The 26,280-nt window shown below is 40.2% G+C and overlaps 1 protein-coding gene and 1 long non-coding RNA gene across 6 annotated transcripts in view; one reads left to right on the top strand and one right to left on the bottom strand.

Annotated features, from left to right (window-relative positions):
* Positions 1-26,280, bottom strand: part of LOC103550873 (nucleoporin NUP188) — a 47,742-nt gene that overhangs the window by 11,609 nt on the left and 9,853 nt on the right. For 4 of the 5 annotated variants that reach the window (XM_070596805.1, XM_070596809.1, XM_070596808.1 and 1 more), the window contains 21 exons: positions 25,980-26,060; positions 25,214-25,258; positions 24,355-24,447; positions 24,090-24,209; positions 15,950-16,161; positions 15,081-15,195; positions 14,008-14,208; positions 13,031-13,120; positions 9,880-9,945; positions 8,760-8,879; positions 8,090-8,216; positions 6,174-6,326; positions 5,848-5,974; positions 5,546-5,633; positions 5,377-5,453; positions 4,516-4,630; positions 2,982-3,102; positions 2,789-2,855; positions 1,957-2,085; positions 1,488-1,627; positions 423-529 (listed from right to left, as the gene is read on the bottom strand). In XM_070596805.1, the coding sequence (XP_070452906.1) occupies positions 423-529; positions 1,488-1,627; positions 1,957-2,085; positions 2,789-2,855; positions 2,982-3,102; positions 4,516-4,630; positions 5,377-5,453; positions 5,546-5,633; positions 5,848-5,974; positions 6,174-6,326; positions 8,090-8,216; positions 8,760-8,879; positions 9,880-9,945; positions 13,031-13,120; positions 14,008-14,208; positions 15,081-15,195; positions 15,950-16,161; positions 24,090-24,209; positions 24,355-24,447; positions 25,214-25,258; positions 25,980-26,060 (2,394 nt within the window). The remainder of the gene's footprint in view (positions 1-422; positions 530-1,487; positions 1,628-1,956; positions 2,086-2,788; positions 2,856-2,981; positions 3,103-4,515; positions 4,631-5,376; positions 5,454-5,545; positions 5,634-5,847; positions 5,975-6,173; positions 6,327-8,089; positions 8,217-8,759; positions 8,880-9,879; positions 9,946-13,030; positions 13,121-14,007; positions 14,209-15,080; positions 15,196-15,949; positions 16,162-24,089; positions 24,210-24,354; positions 24,448-25,213; positions 25,259-25,979; positions 26,061-26,280) is intronic. The other variant, XM_070596806.1, reaches the window with a different exon arrangement.
* Positions 117-6,276, top strand: LOC139079751 (uncharacterized). Its single transcript, XR_011533669.1, has 3 exons — positions 117-248; positions 2,610-2,681; positions 6,149-6,276. It is a non-coding gene; the product is annotated as an uncharacterized lncRNA (long non-coding RNA).

Below are 26,280 nucleotides of genomic sequence, written 5' to 3'. Positions count from 1 at the left end.
AGGAAGATTAGCCCTCAGCTAACTACTGCCAGTCCTCCTCTTTTTGCTGAGGAAGCCTGGCTCTGAGCTAACATCCGTGCCCATCTTCCTCTACTTTCTATGTGGGACGCCTACCACAGCATGGCTGCCAAGCAGTGCCATGTCCGCACCCGGGATCCGAACCAGCAAACCCCGGGCCGCCGAGAAGCGGAACGTGCGAACTTAACCGCTGCGCCACCAGGCCGGCCCCTACATTTAAATATTTTAAAGTGAGTATGTATGTCTTTGGTAACCGGAAAAAAAACCCTCATAAAACACAAGATGTACATGTGTGCACGTCACTTTAAAAGTCCAAGTTAGCTGCTTCTCTTGGGAGAAAGCAAGAGTGGTCTCAAGCACAAAGTCAGTTTTCTGAGGCTTTGGTTGGTTAAGTGGGATCCTACCGTGGCCAGACGTTTCAGCAGCTGGATGGCAAGGCGCGGCAAAGCAGGATCATGTTTGTGGTAGATGTATTTGGCAAGAATAGCAATGAGGTTGTTCCCATGGGCACCTGAAACAGCACAGGAAACAGCTGAGATACCAAGAGTGCCTGCCTCTGGCTCTTAGGGAGGCTGCTTGTTCAAAAAGGCTCGTATATGCGAGGGAATTTACCCTCAACTACCTGGAGGGCCAGAGCGAACCCAGGTGGCCATATCTATCTCTCGTTTTCAGTAGCCAAGGGGATAGGTGGCATTTGGGGGTAAACAACTCAATGCAATTCATTAAAAGCAGAAAAAGAGGGCTGGCCCCGCGGCCAAGTGGTTAAGTTCACGTGCTGCATTCCACTTCAGCGGCCCAAGTTTCGCCAGTTCAGATCCTGGGCATGGACCTAGCACTGCTCATCAAGCCATGCTGAGGCGGCACCCCACATGCCACACTAGAAGGACCTACAACTAGAATATACAACTATGTACTGGGGGGCTTTGGGGAGGAGGAGAAGAAGAAAAAAAAAGAAGATTGGCAACAGATGTTAGCTCAGGTGCCAATCTTAAAAAAAAAAGCAGAAAAAGATACACTTCAAAGAAAATAGATAATCTTTTAATAAATAAGTTAGAAAAAGATATCACACTGAAGCATGGCAAAAATCATAAAAATCCCAAAATGATACAGCCAGGATAGGTCTTAGACATAATCCAAACACCTACTTGAAAATGAGGAAACTGGGTCCCAAAGAGATTAAATGAGTTGTTTAATAATGTGTCCAAGGTCACACAGCTGGTTGGAGTCAAAATTTGAACCAAGACAGTCTGACTTTGAACATGTGGTTCTTAACTACTATTCTGTCATCAATAGGAGGCAGAAATGAAGTATGATCCACTCCTCTTATTTCTAAGTCCAGGATGAGAGCTGGTGATCATTCCCGAATTTCCTCAAGGAGTTAATCAGAAAATACTGTTGACCTCCAAAAGCACAGCCTGAAGTATGTACTTATGGGCAGAAATGTTACTGATTGGAAGAAAAATACATACCATGTTGTGTGAGAGCCTGTTCCAGAGGGGATACCACATTAGAAGGAGGTTTCAGCCGAATAACATTGTTGGTAACGGAGAATGCCAGTTTCACTGTCTTGATCAGCAGCTGGCCCTGCCCCTGGCCCTCTGCCCCATCACTAGGGTGCCAAATGGAAACCAAAGTTGATTCAGACAACATGACTTCATTCGCAATATATGTGCTCTCATGAATTAGATTCCAACAATAATCCCAGAGTTCAACAGCTTCTGTTAGAGGCCCCAGTCCAAACTAGGAGAGAGGAGGAGCAATCAACTCCCTTTGCTCTGTGCCAGTCTATACAGTAGCGACTAGGTTATATAAAGGCTATGTCCTAGGAAGAACAAGGTTGTCCTAAAAAAAAGCTACTACATGCTATCTTAAACCAGAGTTTTCACAATGTGCAGGCACAATAGACAGAAATGGGGGAAGGTGGAGAGGGAGCCCTACCTGCGTGGCTGAGCAGCCATCACCATGTCAATGGTGTCCACGCCGATGCCCATGATATTAATAACTGTCTGTCCTGCTTCTGTATAGGCCAGGCTGCAGATGCAGAGAGACTGCAGGCTGGGGGTGTGACTGGAAGACAGACACATTCCGAGTTATTAGAGAGCCACCAAGTTTTTTACTGGAAGGAAAGGGCATTATCCAAACCTAACCAACTGGGCATCAGTGATACAGATCAGCTCTCTTTGCCAGATGAAGGCACTCTGATCACTTTCTTTATTAAATAGACTTGACCTTAAAGACTATCCTGAGAAATGATCTAAATATCCATCAATTAGTGGATACGTTTAGGGAAATGCATCATGATTAATCCATACAATGGAATGCATGGAACCATTATAACAAGACATATCTATATGCAGTGGCATGGAAATAAAGATACAGACCAGTTAGCATAAGCAGAGGATGAAATCTAGAGGAATATACACTAACTTGTTAAAAGTCATCTTTAGGAAATAGGTTTATGAAGGGCATCTTGCACTGACTTCCAATGAACATGCATAACTTTTCTAAAGACAACAAAAAATGATTGGAGTGTGTGTGTACAATCTCTGGGATACAATCTCATACCCAGTTCATGTGTTTTCTCTCCACAGGGAGAAAGGATCAAGAGTCTAGTGGAAAGCAAATCAGAGCCTCAGAGTACTGAGGTCTGGGCTCACCCCAAGGTGAGTTTTCTGGAAGAATGAAATGGCTTTGCCCAGAGAAGCCCATGTCTTCCCCTGGCGAGCGGCAGCATTAAGAGTACAAGCTGTAATCATCACGCCCCTCATACCTGCTGTGCAGGTCTGTCTCATGGCACAGGTTCAGTATTGCATGAATCAGCTCCAGGATCAGGCAACCTGCACTCCAGAAAAGACACAGGAATGATGTGGCATTGTGTGATGACCCTTATCCCAAGAAAGGGAGAGAAAGATCTCCAGGGACCCAGAAATTCCTCAGATCTCCCTGGCCCACACTTTCCTTACCAATCTGTTCTCTCACACCATGTGAGTTGTAGCGCCACTTGTGGTAGCTAGGAAGCATCTCCTTCAGCACAAACATGACACAGGGCACCAGCCCTTGGCTCTGGGTACTGCCAAGCTGCCCCTACAAGAAACCATGCTGTGAGGGCTTATGCCATTTAAGGAAGAGTCATTTACTTCCTAGAGATTTAACTCCAAAACCATAGGTCCAAAGGGAATCTGGGCAGACCTTGACCATCAGTGGAAAAAAAAGAAACATCAAAACACTCTACTCTAGTTCAACTGAGTCCAAGAGGTGGGTTTCTCTAGAATAGAGAAAAGGACTAAAAAGACAATGTGACAGCGTCACAAAAGGCACCTACGAGAGAGAGGGATGAAGGCTAAATCTGGGCAGAAGGGAGGCACCTTAAACATGCAGGATACAGGACTGTCAATAATGGAGAATGCCAGGTTCACTGTCCTGATGACCAGCCATCGTCCTAACCTCCACCCCATCACTAGAATACCAGAAAGATCTGATACTCAAAATTCTTTGTCCTAATATTACTTGTTAACATCAATTTCCTTAACTTAAAAACGAGATTCTTTATTTATATAAAAACATCTATATTTCTATCCTTATCCCTATATAGGACTGTTTCTATCTTTTCAAGCATTTATTGATTGATTCCTGCAGGCAGGAAGTGTGCTGAGTGCTTTTCAGGCATGACCCTCTCAACGACTGCATGAGGTAGAGATCCTTTACCATTCCTATTTTACAGAGGTTCTGAGAAATTCTATACTTACCCAAGGTCATGCAGGTAGTAAGTGGTCAACCTGAAATGTACACCTAATTCTGTCTGACTCCAAAATCCATGCTACACCAGAATTTTTCAAACTGAGTTCTGATCCTTTAATGGATTGTGAGATTAGGTTATTAGAAAATATCACAGTGCATCTTGCTTAGTAAGAGTAGTGTTGTAGTATAAAACTTTGCTTCAAGGGGGCTGGCCCCGTGGCCGAGTGGTTAAGTTCGCGCGCTCCGCTGCAGGCGGCCCAGTGTTTCGTCGGTTCGAATCCTGGGCGCGGACATGGCACTGCTCGTCAGACCACGCTGAGGCAGCGTCCCACATGCCACAACTAGAGGAACCCACAACGAAGAATACACAACTATGTACCGGGGGGCTTTGGGGAGAAAAAGGAAAAAATAAAAAAAAAATAAAAAAAAAATCTTAAAAAAAAAAAAAAAAAAAACTTTGCTTCAAGAGGATACATACACACATGCATGTGTATAGTGGGATGTGATACAATATGTATGTATTACCCTGGGCTATGGTAAAACTTGCTTAACAGTCACAACATTACAGCATACTGCCTCTGAGTATTAAATAACACAGACAAAGCACCTACCATAGAATCCGGAACATAGTAAACACTCAGTACATAGAAACTGTTATCACCGTAACCTCAGAACAACTATTCTGCCTACACACAGGATGATTACAGTAGCAGGGGGCAGGGAAACTATTTCAGATGATTCTATCCGACCAGATTTTACCTTGACAAGAGTGGCGATCAAGCGCAGAAAGGCAATAGTGACCCCATACTCGCCCTGGGGCTGTTCACTATTCATCAAGAGGTTTCCGTACCCTCCAGCATTCATTCCCTCTGCACTGAAAAGACAGAGGCAGAGGGGAAAATATGATGTGGCAATTTCAAGGTTTCAGGAAACTGTAATCACAGAGCATTCTTGTTATTGTCTAGATGGCTTGAGCATAAAAGAGGAAAGCTCAGCAAAGGAATTAATCAAATTTAGGGAATTTTATACCCAGGGTAAACATTAAGAATATGTTTTATTGATATACAAAATCAAGAGGTTTAAAGTGAAAAATCAAATAAACATCAGGAAAACATCCTTGTCTTATAAGCAAGAGAGAGCAAGGAGCTAATGCTCAGGTAGTAAGATAGAGCCCGTGTATTAATAACTGGTCTACCAGGCGAGCTCAAGTAGCCATGAAACAAGGAAAAGTACAGAGTGACTGTGGCTTAAGAAAAGGAAGCCAAGTCTCTGGATCCACATACCTCTGGATTCTCTAGGCTGGAAAATTAACTCCCACATACCTAAGTCGGCTGCTGCTAGATGACAAATACCTCTCTTTCTCTCTCTCAGGCTTTAAAGACTGTGAACCATCAGTGCTGGCCTAAGAGGAGAGCAGCCTCTTGCCTCAAGTCCCATCATCTCCTTTGCCTTGTCCTCACTCATTCTTCCTATTTCGGGTCACAGGGCTGAACAGGCAAGGAGCAGACAGAGTAAATGGGCACAGAGAGGCTTCCTTAAAACTAATGAAGCTAGCCTAGACCTGAAATGGATATGGTACTCCCAGGGAATACACTCTCCCCACCCTAAGACCTGACTCACCTAATCATCTGACTCATGTTGGAGACCTGGTGGGCCACGAATGGTAAAAAGCCTGTGTGACGAAGATCAGTCCAGACCTGAGAAGGGAAAAGAAGCGTCAAATGTCCATGTGTCTTCAGGTACACCAAGTGCAACATTGTTTGGCTGTTAGGAAGACTTAGTGTCTCACCTTTGCAGGGTTCCGGGCAGCCAAAATGGTCAAGCAATTGACACAAGAAGCAATGACATCCACAGGCGGGGAGATCACTGTGGTTAACCTGGTTGGGGAACAGCGCACTATACTCAGTAAAATGAATAATACTGTTTGTTCCATCACAAATATTTCCCAGTGCTCTCTTCCCAAGGCCCTCCTCTCAGCAGGGATGTAAAAACAGGAAAGCCCTCTCAGCTGGGGACAGACACCAAACCAGGGCTTCCCATAGAGGAACGTGTGTGGACTTTAACCCAGGGAGGGTGTGACCAGACACTCACCGCTGCAGCAGCATGTAGATGCGAGACGTGATGGGCAGGAGACAGTCTGCTATGGACAGATCTGTACTGATGACCTTATGGACCAGATCAATGATGGGTCTGACCCGCTGACAGTGCTGAATCACGTCTGAGGAGAAAGAGAGCCATTTTGTATATGACCTCATGGAAAACACTGAACACTCTCTGAGACTCAGATAAACAAGTTAACACTAATTGCAATCTGGATGGTTCTGAATTTTATCTTGAAATTCTCTGTCTATCCTCCATATCCTCTAAGCATGTCTGTTTTTCTTCCCCTTAGTGATGTCTCCCAAAGGTGACCTCACCTGCAGTGGAAACAACATGAAGCAGCATTTCAATCTCACAGGTAAAGAGGGTCCAGCTGCTGTAGGAGTATTCCCAGCGCACCAGGTAAGCCCTGTCATCCAGCATTACTTGGCCCACAGTGCCTTGAGGTATGCGAAGGTTGGTCTGACCCCCTAAGGAAAGTAGGAAGAGAAATCAGTCTAATATCTGAGGACATAAGAAGAAGACGTAACTCCTATACAAGACGCCAATATTTAATCACACAGAGATATACAGAGTTTCTTCTTGGCGTCTAACATTGCTACAGCTTTTCCCACTAAAAAGAAAAAAAAACACTTCTCTTGTCATTTGGGGAAGTGAGTCACTCCATGTGTCTGAAAAACAGCTAAATGCAAAGTGGCTTTTCATGCAAAGGATGATAACAGAAAAGACCATCTCATGGGATGGTGAGTGCCCAGCTCACTGGGTAAGTAGGTGGGGTGCAGGATTCGAAGACTAAGGCTATTCCTTCTCTGGTTTGTTCCTTGAGCACCTGGAATATCCATGGACTTACAGGTACTAATGGGCTGCTCTTACAGATTGCCAGTAGGAAAATAAATTGCTACAACTTTTTTCTACAACTTAATTGGACACTATCTATTCCAAACTTTTTAATTCTTTATCTTTTTAAAATTGTGGTAAAATACACATGACATAAAATTTACCACTTTAACCATTTTTAAGTGCACAGTCTAGTGGCATTAAGTACATCGTGTGCAACCATCACCACGGTCCATCCAAAGAACTTTCTTCATCTTGCAAAACTGAAACTCTGGGGGCTGGCCTGGTGTCATAGCGCTTAGGTTTGCATGTTCCACTTCGGCGGCCCAGGGTTTGCCAGTTCGGATCCTGGCTGTGGACCTACGCCCCACTTGCCAAGCCATGCTGTGGCAGGCGTCCCACATATAAAGTAGAGGAAGATGGGCACAGATGTTAGCTCAGGGCCAGTCTTCCTCAGCAAAAAGAGGAGGATCGCCAGCAGATGTTAGCTCAGGGCTAATCTTCCCCACTAACCAAAAACAAAAAACAAAACTGAAACTCTGTCCCCATTAACCAATGATTCTCCATTCCCCCAACCCTCAGCACATCAACCACCATTCTTCTTTCTGTCTCTACAAATCTGACTACTCTAAGTACCTCATATGAATGGAATCATACAGTGTTTGTCCTTTTATGATGATCTTATTTCACTTAGCATAATGTCTTCAAGGTTCACCCATGTTATAGCATGTGTCAGAATTCTCTTTCTTTTTAAGGCTGAATAATATCCCATTGTACATATATACCGCATCTTGTTTATCTATTTTACCTGTTGGCGAACATGTATTTAAAATTTCTACTGTGTGTATCCTTTTCCCAACAATCTCACTTTGAGGATTCTATGTACTAAAACTAAAAGCACCAGTATATACGGCTATATCTACCCAATGTAGCATTGTTTGCAGTGGCAAAAACCTGACACAACCAAAATGTCTTTTAGAAGGGGAAAGATAAAAATTATGGAACATCAAAAATAATTATGTAGTTACTAAAAAGAATGAGTCAGATCCATATGTAATAAGATCAACTTGCAGAATGCATTTATGAGAGTATACAAAAATGTGTAAAAGGACACCAAACTCTTAACATTAATTATCTGATGGAGACAGGTCTGAAGAGAGTTTAACTTTCTAAAATATATCTCTGTGTTGTTCTCCCTGTTACAATGAATATGCATTATTTTTTAAATAAAGCAATCTAATGATGTAAAAAAGTGAGAAACTAATAATTTATCAACAAGCACAGTGGAGACGTGAAGGAACTGCTTTAAAGGCACCTTGCATGAAATAATCAAAACGGCAATGAGGTCTAGAGGCCATGGAAAAGAGGCTACTGAACCAGGATCTCTTTATCTTACCAAGAGGATAAAGGAGTTTAGGTGTTTGCCTCCGCCACAGAGTTCCATCTTCATGGGAGACCACATCATGGGGCTTGTGCTTATAAAGTTCATTGTAGAAAGACATCTTATCCAAGAAACTATACACCTGCCAACATGAGGGAAAAAACCCAGCCACACATTTACCTAGGGAACATGGAAGGGGTCCCACATCTGCTTTTCTGCTCTTTCAGCCAGACTGTGTATGTGCTGACCCTCAAAATTCTTATAAACCCACCACTGTGACTCTTCTTGGAATTGCCTCTGCACTCCTGCGAAATCTTCACCATTCTTTAACACCCAACTCAAGGCCCCCCTCACCCCAGAGTTGCCTCTCCTGAAGTGTATGGTCTTTACTACTCAAATGACAGTTACTATATACCACCTGGCTTTATTAGTTATTTATTTCTCATATCTATTATTCTCTTCCAATTAGATACTAAGGAATTTAATATTTTGTCTTATTCCCACAGTATCTACAATAGGTACTTAATAAAAAGACTTTAATTTTATGAAATTGAGGCACTATCTTTGGCATTTCATTCAACTTCAGACTAACTCTTGCCATGGCAGTGGAATTTCAATGTGGAAAGCAAAAAGGATTCCTAAAAATATCTGCCACTCTCTGTAGGCATCTAACTGAACAACTTACCTTTTTGGCAGTAGACTTCCCTGATACAAGGGCTCGTAGCAACTGCAGGAGCGGGGAGAGGAGATGAGGAAACATTCCACACACACTGTCCAGAATGATCCCAAGACCAGAGGTTGGCTCCTATGGTAGAAGGGGAGAAGTCACTGACCTTCACGTTATCCACGAATTAACACATCTCTGATTGTGCAGCAATCCTAAGAAAATCTAAAATGAATCCTTTCCTTTAGGCAGACATTATTCCTCCCTAATAATTTAAGACTTCCATACTTCCACCGAAAAAGACTATCAACAACTGATTTACTCAGGACCTGAAAAGACACTACTGTTGCCACCAGTGACCTCTTCCTGGCCATCCCCTCTACAGGAAAACAACAATGTTCACCTCTGCATGACATGTTTCCACTAGTGAAAAGCACCCAACAAAATGTGAGCATTTAGCCACCACACATAAGCAACAGATCCTCAGTCTAAACATTGTTTCATACTACCTTCTCCCAGGAACACTGTGATTCTCTATGACTGGATAGCATCTCAGGAAAAAAGAGAACAACATATATGGGCAGAGCAGTCAGGCCACAGTGCAAGGGAAAACAGATTTATTCATCGGCTGGACGTTGAGGCTTAAGGCTGTTGTCAACTCTGAGACTAAGTACTGGTGAGAAACTGTTCTCTCCAAAGCCAAATTATTACTCTAACCAGTTACAATACTGTGACAGAAGACACAGTTACAATCCCCCAGTAGTAAGCGCAAGAGTTACAAGAGTTACAGCAACACCTGTGCCTGGGACTCCCAACAGGAAAAAACACTTGGTAGGTAGAACAGATAACATGCTGGTTAATAATGTGGGCTACAGACTCAAGTCAGACAGAAATGGACCCTGATCCTGGCTATCGGTCTAGCTGTATGACCTTGGGTAAGTCACTTCACATGTCTCAGCATCACCTTTCCTCATATGCAACGTGATGATGATAATACTACTATCTATTTCACAGATTTTTGTAAAGATTAAATGAGAAAATAGACATAAATGCTTAGTATAAGACCTTTCACAAAGTAAGTGCTTGATAAATTCTTTTGCTACAGAGAATCTCATAGCATGACTCCCTATGAAATACGTACTGTTCCCCAGAACAGTTCTGGAAGAGAAGGGTCTGCCAGGACTTCACATGCTGTGTCGATTACATCCTGTTGGGGGAGGAGGAAGAAAATGGCTTATTTTCCCTGGTTGAATGAGTCTATCTTTTTTTTACTGTATTCTGTTGAAATAAAAACACCAATAATACCTTCATATAGCATGTCAGAAAAAACTCTGGGTTTCCTTGTCGGTGGCCATGCTGTGGCGGCAACCCACATACAAAAAAGTAGAGGAAGAGTGGCACAGATGTTAGCTCAGGGCAAATCTTCCTCAAGCAAAAAGAGGAAGACTGGCAGAAGATGTTAGCTCAGTGCAAATTTTCCTCAGCAAAAAAAAAGAAAGAAAAATTTAAAAACCCTCTGGGTTTAAAAAGTAAGATTACACCCTGTCAAGGGTGTATGCTATATCTATTGTACAATGTTACACAAATTAACTTCTCTGAACTTCAAACTCTTTATCTGTAAAATGGTGACATTACCCACTTTGTAAAGATTAAATGAGATAACGTATGGGGAAGTGGCCATGTAAATGCCATGTAAACATGAAGTATTTCTAGGCTCAGCTAAACTATTCTCCTGGGGGCAAGAATAAGGCCTTTTTACTTTTTTATCCTCAGCACCTAACACAGAGCTTGGCACACAATGGGAATCTAATAATGGCTTATGGAATGATTTTTTTTAAAAAACCCAAGTACTAGGACTCTTGCAACCCCAATATGTTAATACCAATCCCCCAGGTGTATAGTAGGGTCCAAATGTGACCAGAATTTTGGCAAAGGATGCAACGCTTGTTCTATGCCTCTAGAGCTTTGGAAATCGAGTCTTTCAATTAACACCAATTTCTTTTCTCTCCAATGAAAAGAAATTTTCATTTTTATCAACTTCCTCAATTTCTTCAATTTCCAAAACAAGTCACTAATCATTAAAAATGAATACAATGACTTAGTTATAAAGAATTCCTCAAATATCATTTCCCACTAAATGGAACCAGGGTTCCTTGGAGAAATGGCAGATTCCAGGTCTGGGGCAAGAATCTTACAAGGTAATCCTGCAATAGTTTGGCATCCCAGAAAGCAACAGAGCTATCAAAATACATAAGGGTAGTGTGAAACAGATTCAGAAGCTAATCTGAAAACGCTCTTACTGGCCAAAGATGGGGCAATCTGAGCATAAAAATAATAACTAAAATGGATTAAAACACAGCTAGTATGTTTAAATCCATGAGTTCACAATGATCTGTAAAAATAAAAAATCTTGTTAGTCACCTTTGGAGGATGCTAGGGAAAACTGGTAAACATAGAAAAGAAGCATGTAGTACTCTACACCAGAGTATCAGATAGTTAATGAGAGCAAATTTCCTTTTTTTTTTTCAATTGAGGTATATCTGATATATACTATTTTTAGGTGTACAACATAATGATTTGATATTTGTATATATCGTGAAACATAATTTTTTATAGCAATGTTCCAACCAATAAACAAAAGAGGAAAGATAGAATTAGAATAGTGCCATTTTGTAACCCCTAAGGAACTAATGGATCCAAACAATGATGTGGCTCATGGCTACCATAGTGCACAGCATAGTTATAAACTAAAAGAAACCCAACAGACTTAACCAACAAATAATGTGTGGACCTTATTTAGATCCTGATCCAAACAAACAAAATTATAACAAACTTATGACATTTATAGATAATTAGAAATTTGAACCTTGACTTGATATTTGCAGATAACGTATTTTTAGATGTGATAATGGTTGTGAAGTTTTAGTAAAATATTCACAGATGAAACTAAACAATGTCTGGGATTTGCTTCAAAATAATCAAGGAGGGCAGGGGCAGAAATGAGAAAGATCAGCTGTGAGTTGATAATTTGGAAGCTAGTGATGGGATCATAAAGGCTCATTATAAAATTTTGTCTACTTTGGTATCAGCTTGAAATGTTTCATTTTTAAAAAATACTGCGGGCCAGCCTGGTGGTGCAGCGGTTAAGTTCACACGTTCCACCTCTGCGGCCCAGGGTTCACTGGTTCGGATCCCGGGTGCAGACATGGCACTGCTTGGCAAGCCATGCTGGGGCAGGCATTCCACATATAAAGGAGAGGAAGATGGGCATGGATATTAGCTCAGGGCCAGTCTTCCTCAGCAAAACAGAGGAGGATTGGCAGCAGATGTTAGCTCAGGGCTAATCTTCCTCAAAAAAAAAAAATATTGCAGGGGCCAGCATGGTGGCATAGCGGTTAACTTCGCGCACTCTGCTTTGGCAGCCGGGGGTTCGCCCTTCAGATCCCGGGTACGGACCTACGCACCACTTATCAAGCCATGCTGTGGCAGGCATCCCACATATAAAATAGAGGAAGATGGGCACAGGTGTTAGCTCAGGGCCAATCTTCCTCAGCAAAAAAAGGATTGGTGGCAGATGTTAGCTCAGAGCTAATCTTCCTCAAAAAAAAAAAAAACCTATTGCAGAAGATACTAGCACCCACGGACATTTGGATAGATGCACTACAGAGTAAAAAAAATGAGGTTAGGGGCTGGCCCCATACCCGAGTGGTTAAGTTCGCACACTCTGCTGCAGGCGGCCCAGTGTTTTGTTGGTTCGAATTCTGGGCGCAGACATGGCACTGCTCATAAAACCACGCTGAGGCAGCGTCCCACATGCCACGCTAGAAGGACCCACAATGAAGAATATACAACTATGTACCGGGGGGCTTTGGGGAGAAAAAGGAAAAAAATAAAATCTTTAAAAATAAATAAATAAAAAAGGTGGAGTTAAGCTAAAAAAAAAAATGAGGTTACAAAACAGTATATACAGGTGATTTCATTTCTAGAGAAGAATTATCATATTATTATGTATATATATATGCCGAAAATGTTCGGAAGGAAACACATCAAAATGTTAACAGAGGTTACCCTGTGTGGTGGGATTACACTTTTTTTCTTGTTACTGGCACTTTCTGATTTTTCTATTATTAATACGTATCATGTATATAATACAATAAATGAAAACAAACAGCAATAAACAAAGTACATCTCGGGTATATGGGTGTGTGTTACATCAGCTTTAAAAGGGTATCTTATGGCTATGACTACAAAGCTGGGGAGTATAGACAGCTTCATGAAAGCCAGATACTGACCTGCTGATTGCCCAGCGTGTGCAGCTCCAGCGAGGTCAGAACGAAAGAAAGGAGTCCATAGACACACATGCACGCAGTGCTGGTGGTACACTGTAACAGCAAAGGAATCACTAATAATTCTGAATAACAAATTCTTCCCCAGATTCAGCACATGCCTATCACATTAATATAGTCTCTGTTTACAAACAGGAAGAGAATCCGAGGATTCATAATTTTCCTAATTTAGTCCCAGCATCAGGAAGACAAAGGGAGAAAGAGAAATCAGGAACCACAAATATTACAACACAGTCAAGAATAAAATCAAAAGGGAACTCTTTTCAAAATGATCAGTTTTTGTGGGGAAGAAAACCACATCCAGCCTAGAGAAAAGATAAAGAGTCTCTGTGCTGATAAGAATGACACAGCTGCCTGAACTGTAACCAAGATAAATCACCCAGTGCCAAAAAGTGGGGCCTGTCGGCTGAGGTTTCATTTCAGCATGTCAAAACAAGCTGACTAAACTGTGCCACTCAAATTAAGCCCCAACACAAGACTCAAGAGAATTTCTAATTCATCCTGTTCTAGTTGAATGAGTAAGCCCCCCAAAAAGATTTCTCCAGTCAACATCTCCAAAACTATCTTTCAGGAGATAAACTATACTGACACAATACACTACACTGGCAAAGAGGGTTCAAACCGTATCCACCACTAATTGCGATTATTACTCCTATGGGGAAATTACGTCTCCCTCAATTTCCTAATGTGTAAAACAGGATGATAATCCCTAGTGTAAAGAAGTGTTGTAGGGATGAAATAAGATAATGTACAGAAGCACTGAGCACAGTGTCTGGTCATAGTAAATGCTCTATAGCGGTTAGTTACAACATTATCATCATTATTCACGTCACTATTACAATTACTATTCCCATGATTCATTAATGAGCTTTGCACTGCTCTTTGCCATTCTCATGCTCAAACACCAACAGCTTGAGCCTTACATCATTTCCTCCACTGGCTAGTGAGCGGAGTAGTCGGGTCAAGTACTGAAATACATTCAGCTGGATGGCCGTGCCACCTATCTTCCGGACAACACTGCTTGTCTCATCTGGACTCAGGGTGTGACGGAGGAGAGCCCAAGCCAAAAGCACTGGGGCATGATGTGGAATGTCCCCAAAGGTCAACATCAAACGGTCCATATCCTAATGAAAAGAGAAAACAACGTCTGTGTCACTGAACAGAAAGGGTCAAGACCCTTCCATAGGCTCCTTCATCGTGCTTGATAAATCTTCCATTCATCCATGGTAGCCCACTCTCCCATTCTGATATTTTACTCTTCCCAAATCCCTAGCCATCTCACTAATAAATCCCTCAATTACTCTTCCCTTACCCACAATTGTTTTCTTCTGATTTTAAGTATTCCTAATCTAAGATTTTAAAGATTTTTTTCCCCTTTTTCTCCCCAAACCCCCCGGTACATAGTTGTATATTCTTAGTTGTGGGTCCTTCTAGTTGTGGCATGTGGGACACTGCCTCAGCATGGCCTGATGAGCGGTGCCATGTCCAATGCCCAGGATTCAAACCAGCAAAACCCTGGGCCGCTGCAGCAGAGCGCACAAACTTAACCACTCAGCCATGGGGCTGGCCCCTAAGATTTTAAAATACATGTTCAATGGAGACTTTTTAGAAAATTTCCCCTGATCCTTCTTGTACTTTCTGTGATCTCTCCTCATTTTCTATCTTTCTAACCATCCCATCTCAATGTTCTTCTCCTTTCTTCTTCTTGTACAGGATCCATAAATGCACACAACCCCCAAGGTTCTGTCCTTGGGCCTATTTGTCCTTATAGCATCTCCCCAAGTGACTCCACTCATTCTCACAGATTCAACTATCACTCCTGGGCAGCTAACTGACAAATCCAAGATTTCTTCCCGGTCCAGTTAACTTCTTAACAATGTAGAACCTCAAGTTCCACAACAAGGAACGTTTTATGCAGCAGTATAGTTGAGTGATTAAAAAACATACTAAAACTGTAAGCTGTCTGCAAAAAGAAAAGAGGCTGTTCCAAGTTCACCTGACAAATAAGCCCGTCCTGGGCCAACTGGTGCAGCTCTCTCCTGTCATCCAGAGCACACTTATGCAAGGATTCAATATCCATGCCCTCCACCAGGATAAGGGCACTGAAGTAGCTGGAAAGAAATATAGCATCACGTTGTCATAAATGCTACTCTGACCCTCATTGGAGAATAAGGTGAAATGTAGGACACTACAATACAAAAAAAACCATTAATGAGTTGTTTTACATTCTTTTTTCACACTAACTTTTCTAAATCCAGTATGTATTTTACACTTCCAGCACATCTCAACTTGACCAGTCACATTTGATGTGCTCAGCAGTCATACGTCACTTGTGCCTACCAGGGGGCAGATCTGGAGGTTTCTAAAGCCACCAATGACATCTGACCCGGATAAACTGCCTCACTGCTCAAGTGTGTATCTTTGTTCACAGAGAGAACAGGCCTTAAAATGTGGATATACCCATTGCCATAAAACTCGAAGTCCATAGACTATGACACCTCAAAGAGGGCAGGGAACACATCTGCCTTGTTTATCACTGTCGTCTTCGCATTTGCGTGGTGCCTGGCCTACAACAGTTGCACAACAAATTTTTTGTTGAATGAATGGATGAATCTCTTAGATGAAGACAGTAAGTAAAAGAATAGAACGCAATATTTCTTTTGAGAGACTATGTCCCTCTCAATCCCAGTCTTTACTCCCCCTATGACTTGGAACATGGTGGTACACCCATCTATTTACCCACTCATTAAGGGAAAAGTACACCTACCCCCACTTGCCTCCCAGTCACAGTAGTCACAGGACTACTATAATATCAATGCTCTAAACATTGTACAAGTTCTATGGCCTCAATTCATTCAGACTTACCCAATCCGGTCCACAAAAGGATCCATGGTCTCATCCACCAGGTGCCTGTTGGTCTGCCTACTACCAAATCCTTGCTCTTTAAACATCTTGGTTAATACCAGTAAGTCACTAGGCGCCATCTCAAAGTATGCATAATAAAGGAAAATGATTTCTAGCAGCATGGACTGTTCCCGAAGACACTGAACAAACCAGCGAGACACTTGGCGCTCAGTCTGCACAACCAATGGAAAAAAATAAAGAAAATAAGGCAGATTTAAAACCATATTTAACATTTTTAAGTTACTTTTATTAGGTAATACACATATAAGAATAAAGCAAAAAAAATGTCTCCCTCCCTACAATTCCTATTGCCCATGCCTCCAAACCTTTCTCCAGAGGCAACCAAGGTTAGAGGTTTCTGTCTCTCCTTCCAGGAATACCATGCATATTCATTCCTTCATTCATTCATTCAATAGTCTGCCTGTCTATTCATCCCTAAACCAAATAACATATTACACAAACTATTCTGCATCTTACTTAACAATATATCATAAAGATTATTTCTCTAACAGTATATTAAGAACTTCCTTATTTTTCATTCTTTTTCAGAGCTGCATAGTAATCTATCAACCAGTCCTCTCATTGTTTTTTACGTTGCATAGTATTCCACTGCATGGAAATGCCATAATTTATTTTAACCAACACACATGGATGGGCATATAGGTTATTACCAATCTTTTGCTATTAAAATCAATCTTACACAACTGACAGAATAACTAGACAAAAACATCAGCAAAGACGTAGAAGATCTAAACAATCTTGACCTGACTGATATTTATACAGCACCAAACCCAACTCCTGCCAAATACACATTCTTTCCATGTGTACATAGTAGACTCACCAAGACAGATCATATCATGGGCCATAAATCATGGGACAATAAATTTTAAAAGACTAAAACGATACAGAATGTGTTCTTTGATCATAATGAAGTCAAATTAAAAATCAATAATGGGGGCTGGCCCCGTGGCCAAGGGGTTAAGTTTGTGCACTCCGCTGCAGGTGGCCCAGTGTTTCATTGGTTCGAATCCTGGGTGTGGACATGGCACTGCTCATCAAACCACGCTGACGCAGCGTCCCACATGCCACAACTAGAAGGACCCACAACGAAGAATATACAACTATGTACCAGGGGGCTTTGGGGACAAAAAGGAAAAAATAAAATCTTAAAGAAAAGAAAAATCAATAATGGGGCCAGCCCTGTGGCCGAGTGGTTAAGTTTGTGCACTCTGCTTCGGCAGCCCAGGGTTTTACTGGTTTGGATCCTGGGTGCAGGCATGGCACCACTCATCAGGCCATGCTGAGGCGGGGTCCCACATGCCACAACTAGAAGGACCTACAACTAAAATATACAACTATGTACTCGGGGGATTTGGGGAGAAAACGTAGGAAAAAATATCAATACTAATAAGATATCTAAGAAAATATCCAATGTTTGGAAATTAAGCACACTTCTAAATAATACAAGGGTCAAAGAAAATTACAAGGGAAATTAGAAACTATTTTGAACTGAATGCTAATGAAAATATGACATATCAAAATTTGTGGGATACAGCTAAAAGCAATGCTTAAAGCAACATTTATGGTTATTTATTAGAAAAGAACTAAAATCTGTTATCTAAGTTTCTACTTTAAAAAAAATAGAAAAAGAGGAAATTAAATCCAAAGTAAGTAAATAGAAATAAATACTGAAGAGCAGAAATCAGTGAAATATAAAATGACAAACAAGAGAGAAAACGAAAGACAAAAACTACCCTTATCAGAAATGAATCAGGAGACATCACTACAGATCCTACAGAGAGTAAAACGATAATAAGATTAACAGCTTTATGCAAATAAATTTGACTACTTAGATGAAATGGACAAATTCCTTGAAAGACACAAATTACCAAAACTGACACAAGAAAGAAACAAGAAACTTGAGTAAGTCTGTATCAATTATAGAAAAGTGAATTCAGAATTAAAAACTTTCCCACAAAGAAAACTGTAGGCTGAGATGGCTTCACTGGTAAATTCTACCACATATTTAAGGAAGAAATAATACCAATACTACACAAATTCTTTCTGAAAACAGAGGAAGAAGGAACATTTCCCAACTTATTTTATGAGGCCAATATTACCCTAATAACAAAACCAGACAAAGACATCACAAGAAAACTACAGACCAACACCCCTTATGAACCTAGGGACAAAATTCCTTAACAAAATCTTAGCAATGGGGCCGGCCCAGTGGCTTAGGGGTTATGTTCACATGCTCCACTTTGGCCACCTGGGGTTCGTGGGTTTGGATCCCAGGTGCAAACCTAGCACTATTCATCAGGCCAGGCTGTGACAGCATCCCACATAAAATAGAGGAAAACTGGGAGTGATGTCAGCATCATGGCAGAGTGAGCTTTCCCAATAATCTCTCCCCTCCACCATACAATGAAAAAGACATTCATACTCCAACAGAGGACATCCAAATACAACACAAAACACGCCTGAGAGACCCACACAGCCATATGACAGAGGGTGGAGAGGCTGGAGCCCCCCTCAGAGGAAGTGGAACAGGATAAGAGAAAACTTCGCTTAGGGCAAATCTTACCCTGCAAAATAAAGACAAAAAACAAAATTGCAAAAACAAAAACAAAACAAGGCAAAAAAACAAGTGGCCGCGACAGACTGGGATGCAGTCACATACTCTGTTCTCAAAAAACACCACAGAATGCACTCTTAAGCTTTGACTCCGCCAAAATTCCTGATTTTACAAAACTCCTAACAGCCACCTGGACCCAACCAATAAAACTGTGACCTGGGGCCGGCCCCATGGCAGAGTGGTTAAGTTCATGTGTTCTGCTTTGGCGGCCCAGGGTTTCACTGGTTCAGGTCCCAGGTGCACACATGGCACAGCTCATCAAGCCATGCTGAGGCAGCGTCCCACAAAGCACAACCAGAAGGACCTATAACCAGAATATACAACTATGTACTGGGGGGTTTTGGGGAGTAGAAGAAGAAGAAAGAAAGACTGGCAACAGATGTTAGCTCAGGTGCCAATCTTAAAAAATAAAACTGTGACCTGCACCAACCAATCAGGACTAAGCAGGGTTGCAGCTCTCACTTGCATAAGCAGACCTGAGTGGGAACCTGGGTAGAAACTTTTTCTTTAAAAGAGCCACTTTCTTTGTTCTCTGGGAGCATACTTTTGCTTTGCTGTGAAGGCCACATTTCCCCAGTTTGCAAACTGTATGAGCAATAACGTTTTCCTAACTAACAACAACAAAGAAAAGGAAGACTGGCACAGATGTTAGCTCAGTGACAATCTTCCTCAAGCTAAAAGAGAAAAATTGGCAACAGATGTTAGCTCAGGGCCAAGCTTCCTCATACACACACAAAAAAACAATTTAGCAAGTCAAATCCAACAATATATAAAAACCAAAATATATCATGACAAACTAGAATTTACACCAGGAATTCAAGATTAGTTTGACATCTAAAAGCTCAATGTAATTCACTATGTAAAGTAAAAGAGAAAAACCTAAGATGATTTCAACAGACACAAAAGAAAATGAACAGAATTTAACACTCATTCTAATAAAAATGAAGAACCCTCAGAAAATTGAGAATAGAATGCAATTTCCTCACTATGATAAAGGACAGCTTAAAAAATAATTTACAACTAACAGCATACTCAATGGTAAAAGACTAAATGCTTTCTACCCAAGATCAGAAACAAGGTAGGTAAAAACGTTGGCTCTCTTACCACTTCTATTCAATATTGTACTGGAGGTCCCAATCAGACAATAAGGCAAGAAAACACAATAAAAAACATACAGATTTGAAAAGAAGTCAAAGTGTCCTTTTTACAGATGACATGATCACGTATATTAGAAAAAACTACTAGAATAAGTGAATTTAGCAACATCACAACATACAAGAGTGATGTACAAAAATAAACTGTATTTCTAAATACTAACAATGAACAACTGGAAAGAAATTTTCAGACAACATTTACAATAGCATCCAAAGAAGTAAAATAAATATTTAAGAATAATTAGCAAAAGATGGATAATACTTGAATACTGAAAACACTGAAACCCCATTTAGAGAAATTAAAGATGTACATAAATGAAGGGATATACTAGGTTCACGGATTGGAAGACTCATCAACATTATTAAGATGTCAATTCTCTCCAAATTGACCTACAAATTTGATAAAATTCTAACCAAAATCCTAGCAAGCTTCCCTTTTTTTGGAAGAAAGAGACAAGCTTATTCTGAAGTAGATATGGAAAAGCAAAAAACCTAGAGTAGCCAAAACATTTTGAAAAAGAAAACAAGATTGAAAGACTTACGCTACCTGATTTCAAGGTTTACTATAAAGCTACAGTACTTAAGACAGTGTGATATTGGCATAAAGACAGATGTAGAGTTCAACAGACCAGAGATGGACTCACACTTACATGATCAACTGATTTTTTACAAAGATGCCAAGATAAGTCAATGGGAACAGACAGTCTTTTTAATAAATGGTACTGGAAGAAGCTCTCTAGATGTGAAGGAAATGAATCTTGTCCCTTACCTCACACCATACACAAAAAAAACTAAAAATTACTGACGTAAATATAAGAGCTAAAACTATAAAACTTCTAGAAGAAAACAAAATCTTTGTGGCATTAGGTTAGGCAAAGATTTCTTAAACAAGGGCCAAAAGGCAAGAATCATAATAGAAAAAAGCTGATAAAACAGATTTTATCAAAATTTAAAATTTTTGCTCTTAGACACATTAAGGTGAGAAAAAACAAGCCATGAAGTGGGAAAAAATAATTGTAAAACATCTGTCTGTCAAACGGCTTGTCTCCACAATAAATAGAGAACTCTTAAAATTCAATAATAAGACAAACATCCCAATAAAAACAATGGACCAGATTTGAATAAACACTTCACCAAAAAAGATATAAGCAAATAAGCATGTGAAAAGATGCTCAACATCACTAGTCATCAAGGAAACACAAATTAAAACTACAATGAGATACCACTAAACACCTATTAGAATGTCTAAAATTAAAAACGGTGACCACACTAAGTATTGGTGAGGATATGGACCAAAAAGAATTCTCATGCATTCTGGTAGGAATGGAAAATGGTACAGCCACTACAGAAAACAGTTTGTCAGTGCCTTATACACATAAAAATATATGCTTATAATATGACCCAATAATCCAACTCTCAGGTATTTATTCATCCAAGAGAAATGAAAACCTATGTCCACACCAAGATCTACCACATTACTCATAATAGCCAAAAAACAGAAACAACCAAAATGTCCACCAACTAATCAATGGATAGACAAAACGTGTATATCCAAATAATGGAATATTATTCAACCATAAATAGGAATGAAGTATAGTGCAATGAAGTACAATATGGACAAATCTCAAAAACATTAATCTAAGTGAGAGAAGCTAAACAGAAAAACTACCTATTGTATGGTTCCATTTATATAAAATTCTAGAAAAGGCAGATATAGTGACAGTTACACTTACAAATGGTTAAAATGATAAATTTCAAGTTATGTATATTTTACCATAATAAACAAAATCATAATTTAAAAAAAATATAGTGACAGAAAGCAGATTAGTGGTTGTTTGGGGCCAGAGGTCACAGATTGATTGCAAACTTTCTGAGGAGACAAAATGTTCTATATATTGATCATACAAGTGGCTACTGCATGTAACTATATACAATTGCCAAAATTCAAACTGTATACTTAAAATGAGTAAATTTTATTGGATGGAAATTATACCTGAATAAAGCCGGGGGGAGGAGGTACTACAGATTTGTCATTTACACAAGTCATTTCACAGAAGTGTGAATGTATTCATAGGATAAACTTAAAGTGGAACTGCTAGGTTAAGAAATACGTGCTTTTCAATTTTTAGATCCTGTGATAATGTTTTCCACTAAAAACATACCAATGTATACAGTGAAATATGAGTGAGAACCCATTATCTCATCCCTTAGACAAGAGTGTTGTCATGTGAACATGTTCATTGGTTTGCCTATTTTTCAATTTGGTTTTACTTAGTGATTTATAGGAGTTCTTTCTATTTTACACATCCTTTGTAATGTGAATCTTTTGACAATTTTATAGTGCTATTTTTGGTTTCTGCCTTGAAAAAGTTTTTGATTTGATGTTACTGTGTTTGTCTTTTTTTTTTTTATGGCTTCTGACTTTTACTTTAAAAAGTCTTCTAGCGGCTGGCCCAGTGGTGCAGCAGTTAAGTTTGCACATACCGCTTTGGCAGCCCAGGGTTCACCAGTTCAGATCCTGGATGCGGATATGGCACCCCTTGGCAAGCCATGCTGTGGTAGGCGTCCCACATATAAAAAGTAGAGGAAGATGGGCATGGATGTTAGCTCAGAGCCAGTCTTCCTCAGCAAAAAAGAGGAGGATTGGCAGCAGATGTTAGCTCAGAGCTAAGCTTCCTCAAAAGATAAAATAAAATAAAAAGTCTTCTACACTTCAAAAGATAAAAACAAAACCACCTGTGGTCTGGCCCAGTGGCGTGGTGGTTAAGTTTGCATGCTCCACTTTGGTGGCCTGGGGTTTGCAGGTTTGGATCCCAGGTGCAGACCTACACACCACTCACCAGGCCATGCTGTGGTGTTCTACACACAAAATAGAGGAAAACTGGCACAGGTGTTAGCTCAGGGACAATTGTCCTCACACATACAAAAAAAATCTGTTTTCTTCTAGTACTTTTATAGTTGAATTTCTTTTTAATTTAAATCATTGATCTATCTGATTTTCTTTTGGTAGAAGGTATGAAATAGATACAGTTCAATTTTTCTCCAGATGGCTACCCAATGGTTCTAACACCATTTATTGAATAATCCAACATTTCCCCACTGATCTGAAATGCCACCTTTAGTATACACTAATTCTCTATTAGTATTTGGGTCTATAGGTAGACTTCCTACTATGCTCTATTCATCGATCTATTTATTCAAGTGCCAATACCATGCTTAAAATTATTGTAGTCTTATTATCTAATAAGGCTAATTTTCCTTCATTATTTTCCTTTTTCAAAAATTTCCTGGGGTTGGCCCTGTGGCTGAGTGGTTAAGTTCGCGTGCTCCACTTCAGCAGTTCAGATTCTGGGCATGGACATAGCACTGCTCATCAGGCCATGCTGAGGTGGCGTCCCACATAGCACAACCAGAGGCGCTCACAACTAGAATATACAACTATGTACTGAGGGGCTTTGGGGAGAAGAAGAAGAAGAAACAAAAGGACACTGGCAACAGTTGTTAGCTCAGATGCCAATCTATTAGAAAACAAATTTCCTAGTATTCCTACTTATTTTTGATATGAACTTTAGAATCAATTTGTCCAGTTCCAAACTAAAAGGCAAAACAAACACTTGTTAGTATTTTTTCTGGGACGGCACTAAGCTTACAAGTTAATACAGGAAGTACTAACACTTCCAGAGCCGAGTCTTTACATTCAAGAATGTAGCACATCTTTCTACTTGGTTACAACTTCTTTGATACACCCTTTACAGCATTTTAAAGTCCCCTTCATTTAGATTTTCACTGTTGTAAACTTACTCCTGAGGAATTTATGCTTTTTCATTAACATTGTAAATGGGCCCTTCTACTCAGAATTTTAAATAGCTACTGTCTGTGTTTTCGTTGAATTGTTTTAATAAACGTGTATTATTTTCAAAACAAAAAAGGTCATATTCTAATCTATAAATGTAGATTGCTTTAAGATTTAAGATAAAATAATCAAACTAGTGTCGCACACTTAATAGATAATGATAATAAAGAAGATGGAATCTCGGTTGTAGACTTAACCATTTAACCACTACGAGAATATTTTAGGTAAGAACAGAAAGTAAATTAACTGCAGAGACAAAGACAAGGGAAAAGGTCCAAAAGTAAGTACCATTAGTTGAAGTCATCAACGTTTTAATCCATATAACATGTTTAAACTTCTCTGAAGAATGATAATCTACAAACGTTTTAAGTTGATAAATGAATAAATAATTTACTTGGAGCTCGAAAGGCAGGGTATACAATTCTCCAAGAGTTATAGGAGGCCCCACTAACCACATACCATGAGGTTTCCATGTGTCTCCCACGTTGGTGCTTCAGTTTTATAAAGCTCTTCAAACTGCTGTCTGTATTTTGTAACTAGCTCCTTCTCCAATTTATCAACACAGTCTGCATACTCAACCTGAAAAGAAAATCCAAAGCAGAGCAACTTATGCCTACAGTAAAAGGTAAATATTCAAATGAACACAAATATGAATAATATAAAATTATTAACAAGAGTTGAATTTTATAGGGTAAAGAGAACCAACATGACGAAATGGGCTTACCCTATAGGGGTGTCTTTCATCTTGGAAGTAAGTGAGAAGGTGTAAGACACAACGAAGGATACAGGTTCTTTCTTCATAGTAATAATCTGCAATCTGGGAAGAACCCAAAGATTCAAAATCAGTAACTCACCTTTGTAAAGAAGATATTCAATTTTAAATTTACTCATAAAGAGATCACTTAAAGGTATGAAGGGAAAAGTTCAGTTTCTATAAGCAATCACAGAAATGGAAGCATACTGCTAGGTCAAAAGCAAGCAAAGGACCTTCATGAACTAGTATACGGGTAAAGTCATGCAACATAAAAAGGAATTATTTAATAACATGAATAAGTTTTCTAGCATGATTTCTCAGAGCATTCAAGTACACACAACACTATAAACGGATGGGCCAAATACACAAAGGAAAATATAAAACTACCACTGGTATATGTCATAATCGTTTGTAACTAATGTACTTAGTTCTCACTAAATGCCAAATAGGAAACTACTTCAGAAGTCACGGTGAAATACCATTTTAAAATGAGATTCTAAGGTGAAAAGCTTGCTTTGAGAGGCTGGGAGGGAGAATATAAAGGAATAAAGAAATACAAATTAATCCTGTTGTACTTACACCTAGAGAAGAAATATCCATCAACCAGTTCTCACCCCCAGGGGCTGAAGAATCTCCTTTGGAAAGAGCCCTCAGCTGGGTCCAGGGGATAAGAGAGCCTCCTTTCACAAATGAGTTAATAAACTTCTCCATTAAGACCTCAATGCTCACCCAACACAAGAGGCAAAGGCCAGCAATACTCGGGAGAACAAGGTCAAGAAGCCATTACCCAATTCTACACCAAACAATGGAAAGGGTGACTACTACTGACCTTCAGGATTAGGGCCTGGCTCTGCCTCTCGTCTTGCAGTACTGACTAAAGGAAAAAAGAACAGTCAAGAAGCCATCTTATAAGCAAAACTCAATTAACAAAGAAAAAGGTAAACACCCTCACCTCACCCTTCAAGATTATAAACGCCCACTCATTTCTGGAAAGTTTTTACCTAAGCACATCCAAGTCTGTGCTCAATTCTCGGCCCCCTCCTCTGGGCTCCATTTCCTCATATGTAACATGAGGGGCTGAAAAGGCCAGATGTCGTCCCGGGTCCTTTTCAGCTCTGATACCCTGAGATTCTATAATTAACATGTCAATCTTTGACCTCTCCACCCCTCCAAGTCTGAGGACAGAACTCAGCTTAAGTATGTGTTTTGTTTCTTTGATTTTGGGTTTTTTTTTTAAGATTTTATTTTTCCTTCTTCTCTCCAAAGCCCCCCAGTACATAGCTGTATATTTTACTTTTGAGTCCTTCTAGTTGTGGCATGTGGGATGCCGCCTCAGCATGGCTTGATGAGCAGTGCTACGCCCAGGACCCAAACAAGTGAAACCCCGGGCCACCGAAGCAGAATGAGCAAACTCAACCACTCGGCCACGGGGGCCAGCCCCTTAAGTATGTTTTTTTAAGCCTTTAGTCTTTCCTGAGAAGGACTATATCTCATCACCTACCCGTGCTGCAAAGAACTGATAGCAAAACCCTACGTTATCTCAAACCAACAAGGAAAAGGATAAAAGTAGAAGGGAGCTGCACGTAACTACCAACCTTCAGTGAGCCCCGGGTACCTCTGTAATCCTCTTGAAGGTAACACTGGAGTAACTGTACACTCTGTTCTTCATCAAGACCCTGAAACACAGAGGTTCTCAGTGAGGAAACCACACACCATGAGAGCATTCTAAAGGTTTGTCCTCTGCAATGGACACAGAACCTGAATCAACAAAACCCTTTCAAAAGATTCCATACAACATAACAATTTTAACCCAAATAGGAGAAAAAAGGAGGCAGTCACTGACATGTAATTTACAGGTCAGAAACAACCGGGCTGATTCCCCAAGAACAGTACTAT

Source organism: Equus przewalskii, chromosome 26 (genome assembly GCF_037783145.1).
Source record: "Equus przewalskii isolate Varuska chromosome 26, EquPr2, whole genome shotgun sequence".
Classification (NCBI taxonomy): Eukaryota; Metazoa; Chordata; class Mammalia; order Perissodactyla; family Equidae; genus Equus; species Equus przewalskii.
The sequence above is the reverse complement of the archived record's forward strand: the minus strand, read 5'-3'. Positions and strand labels throughout refer to the sequence as shown.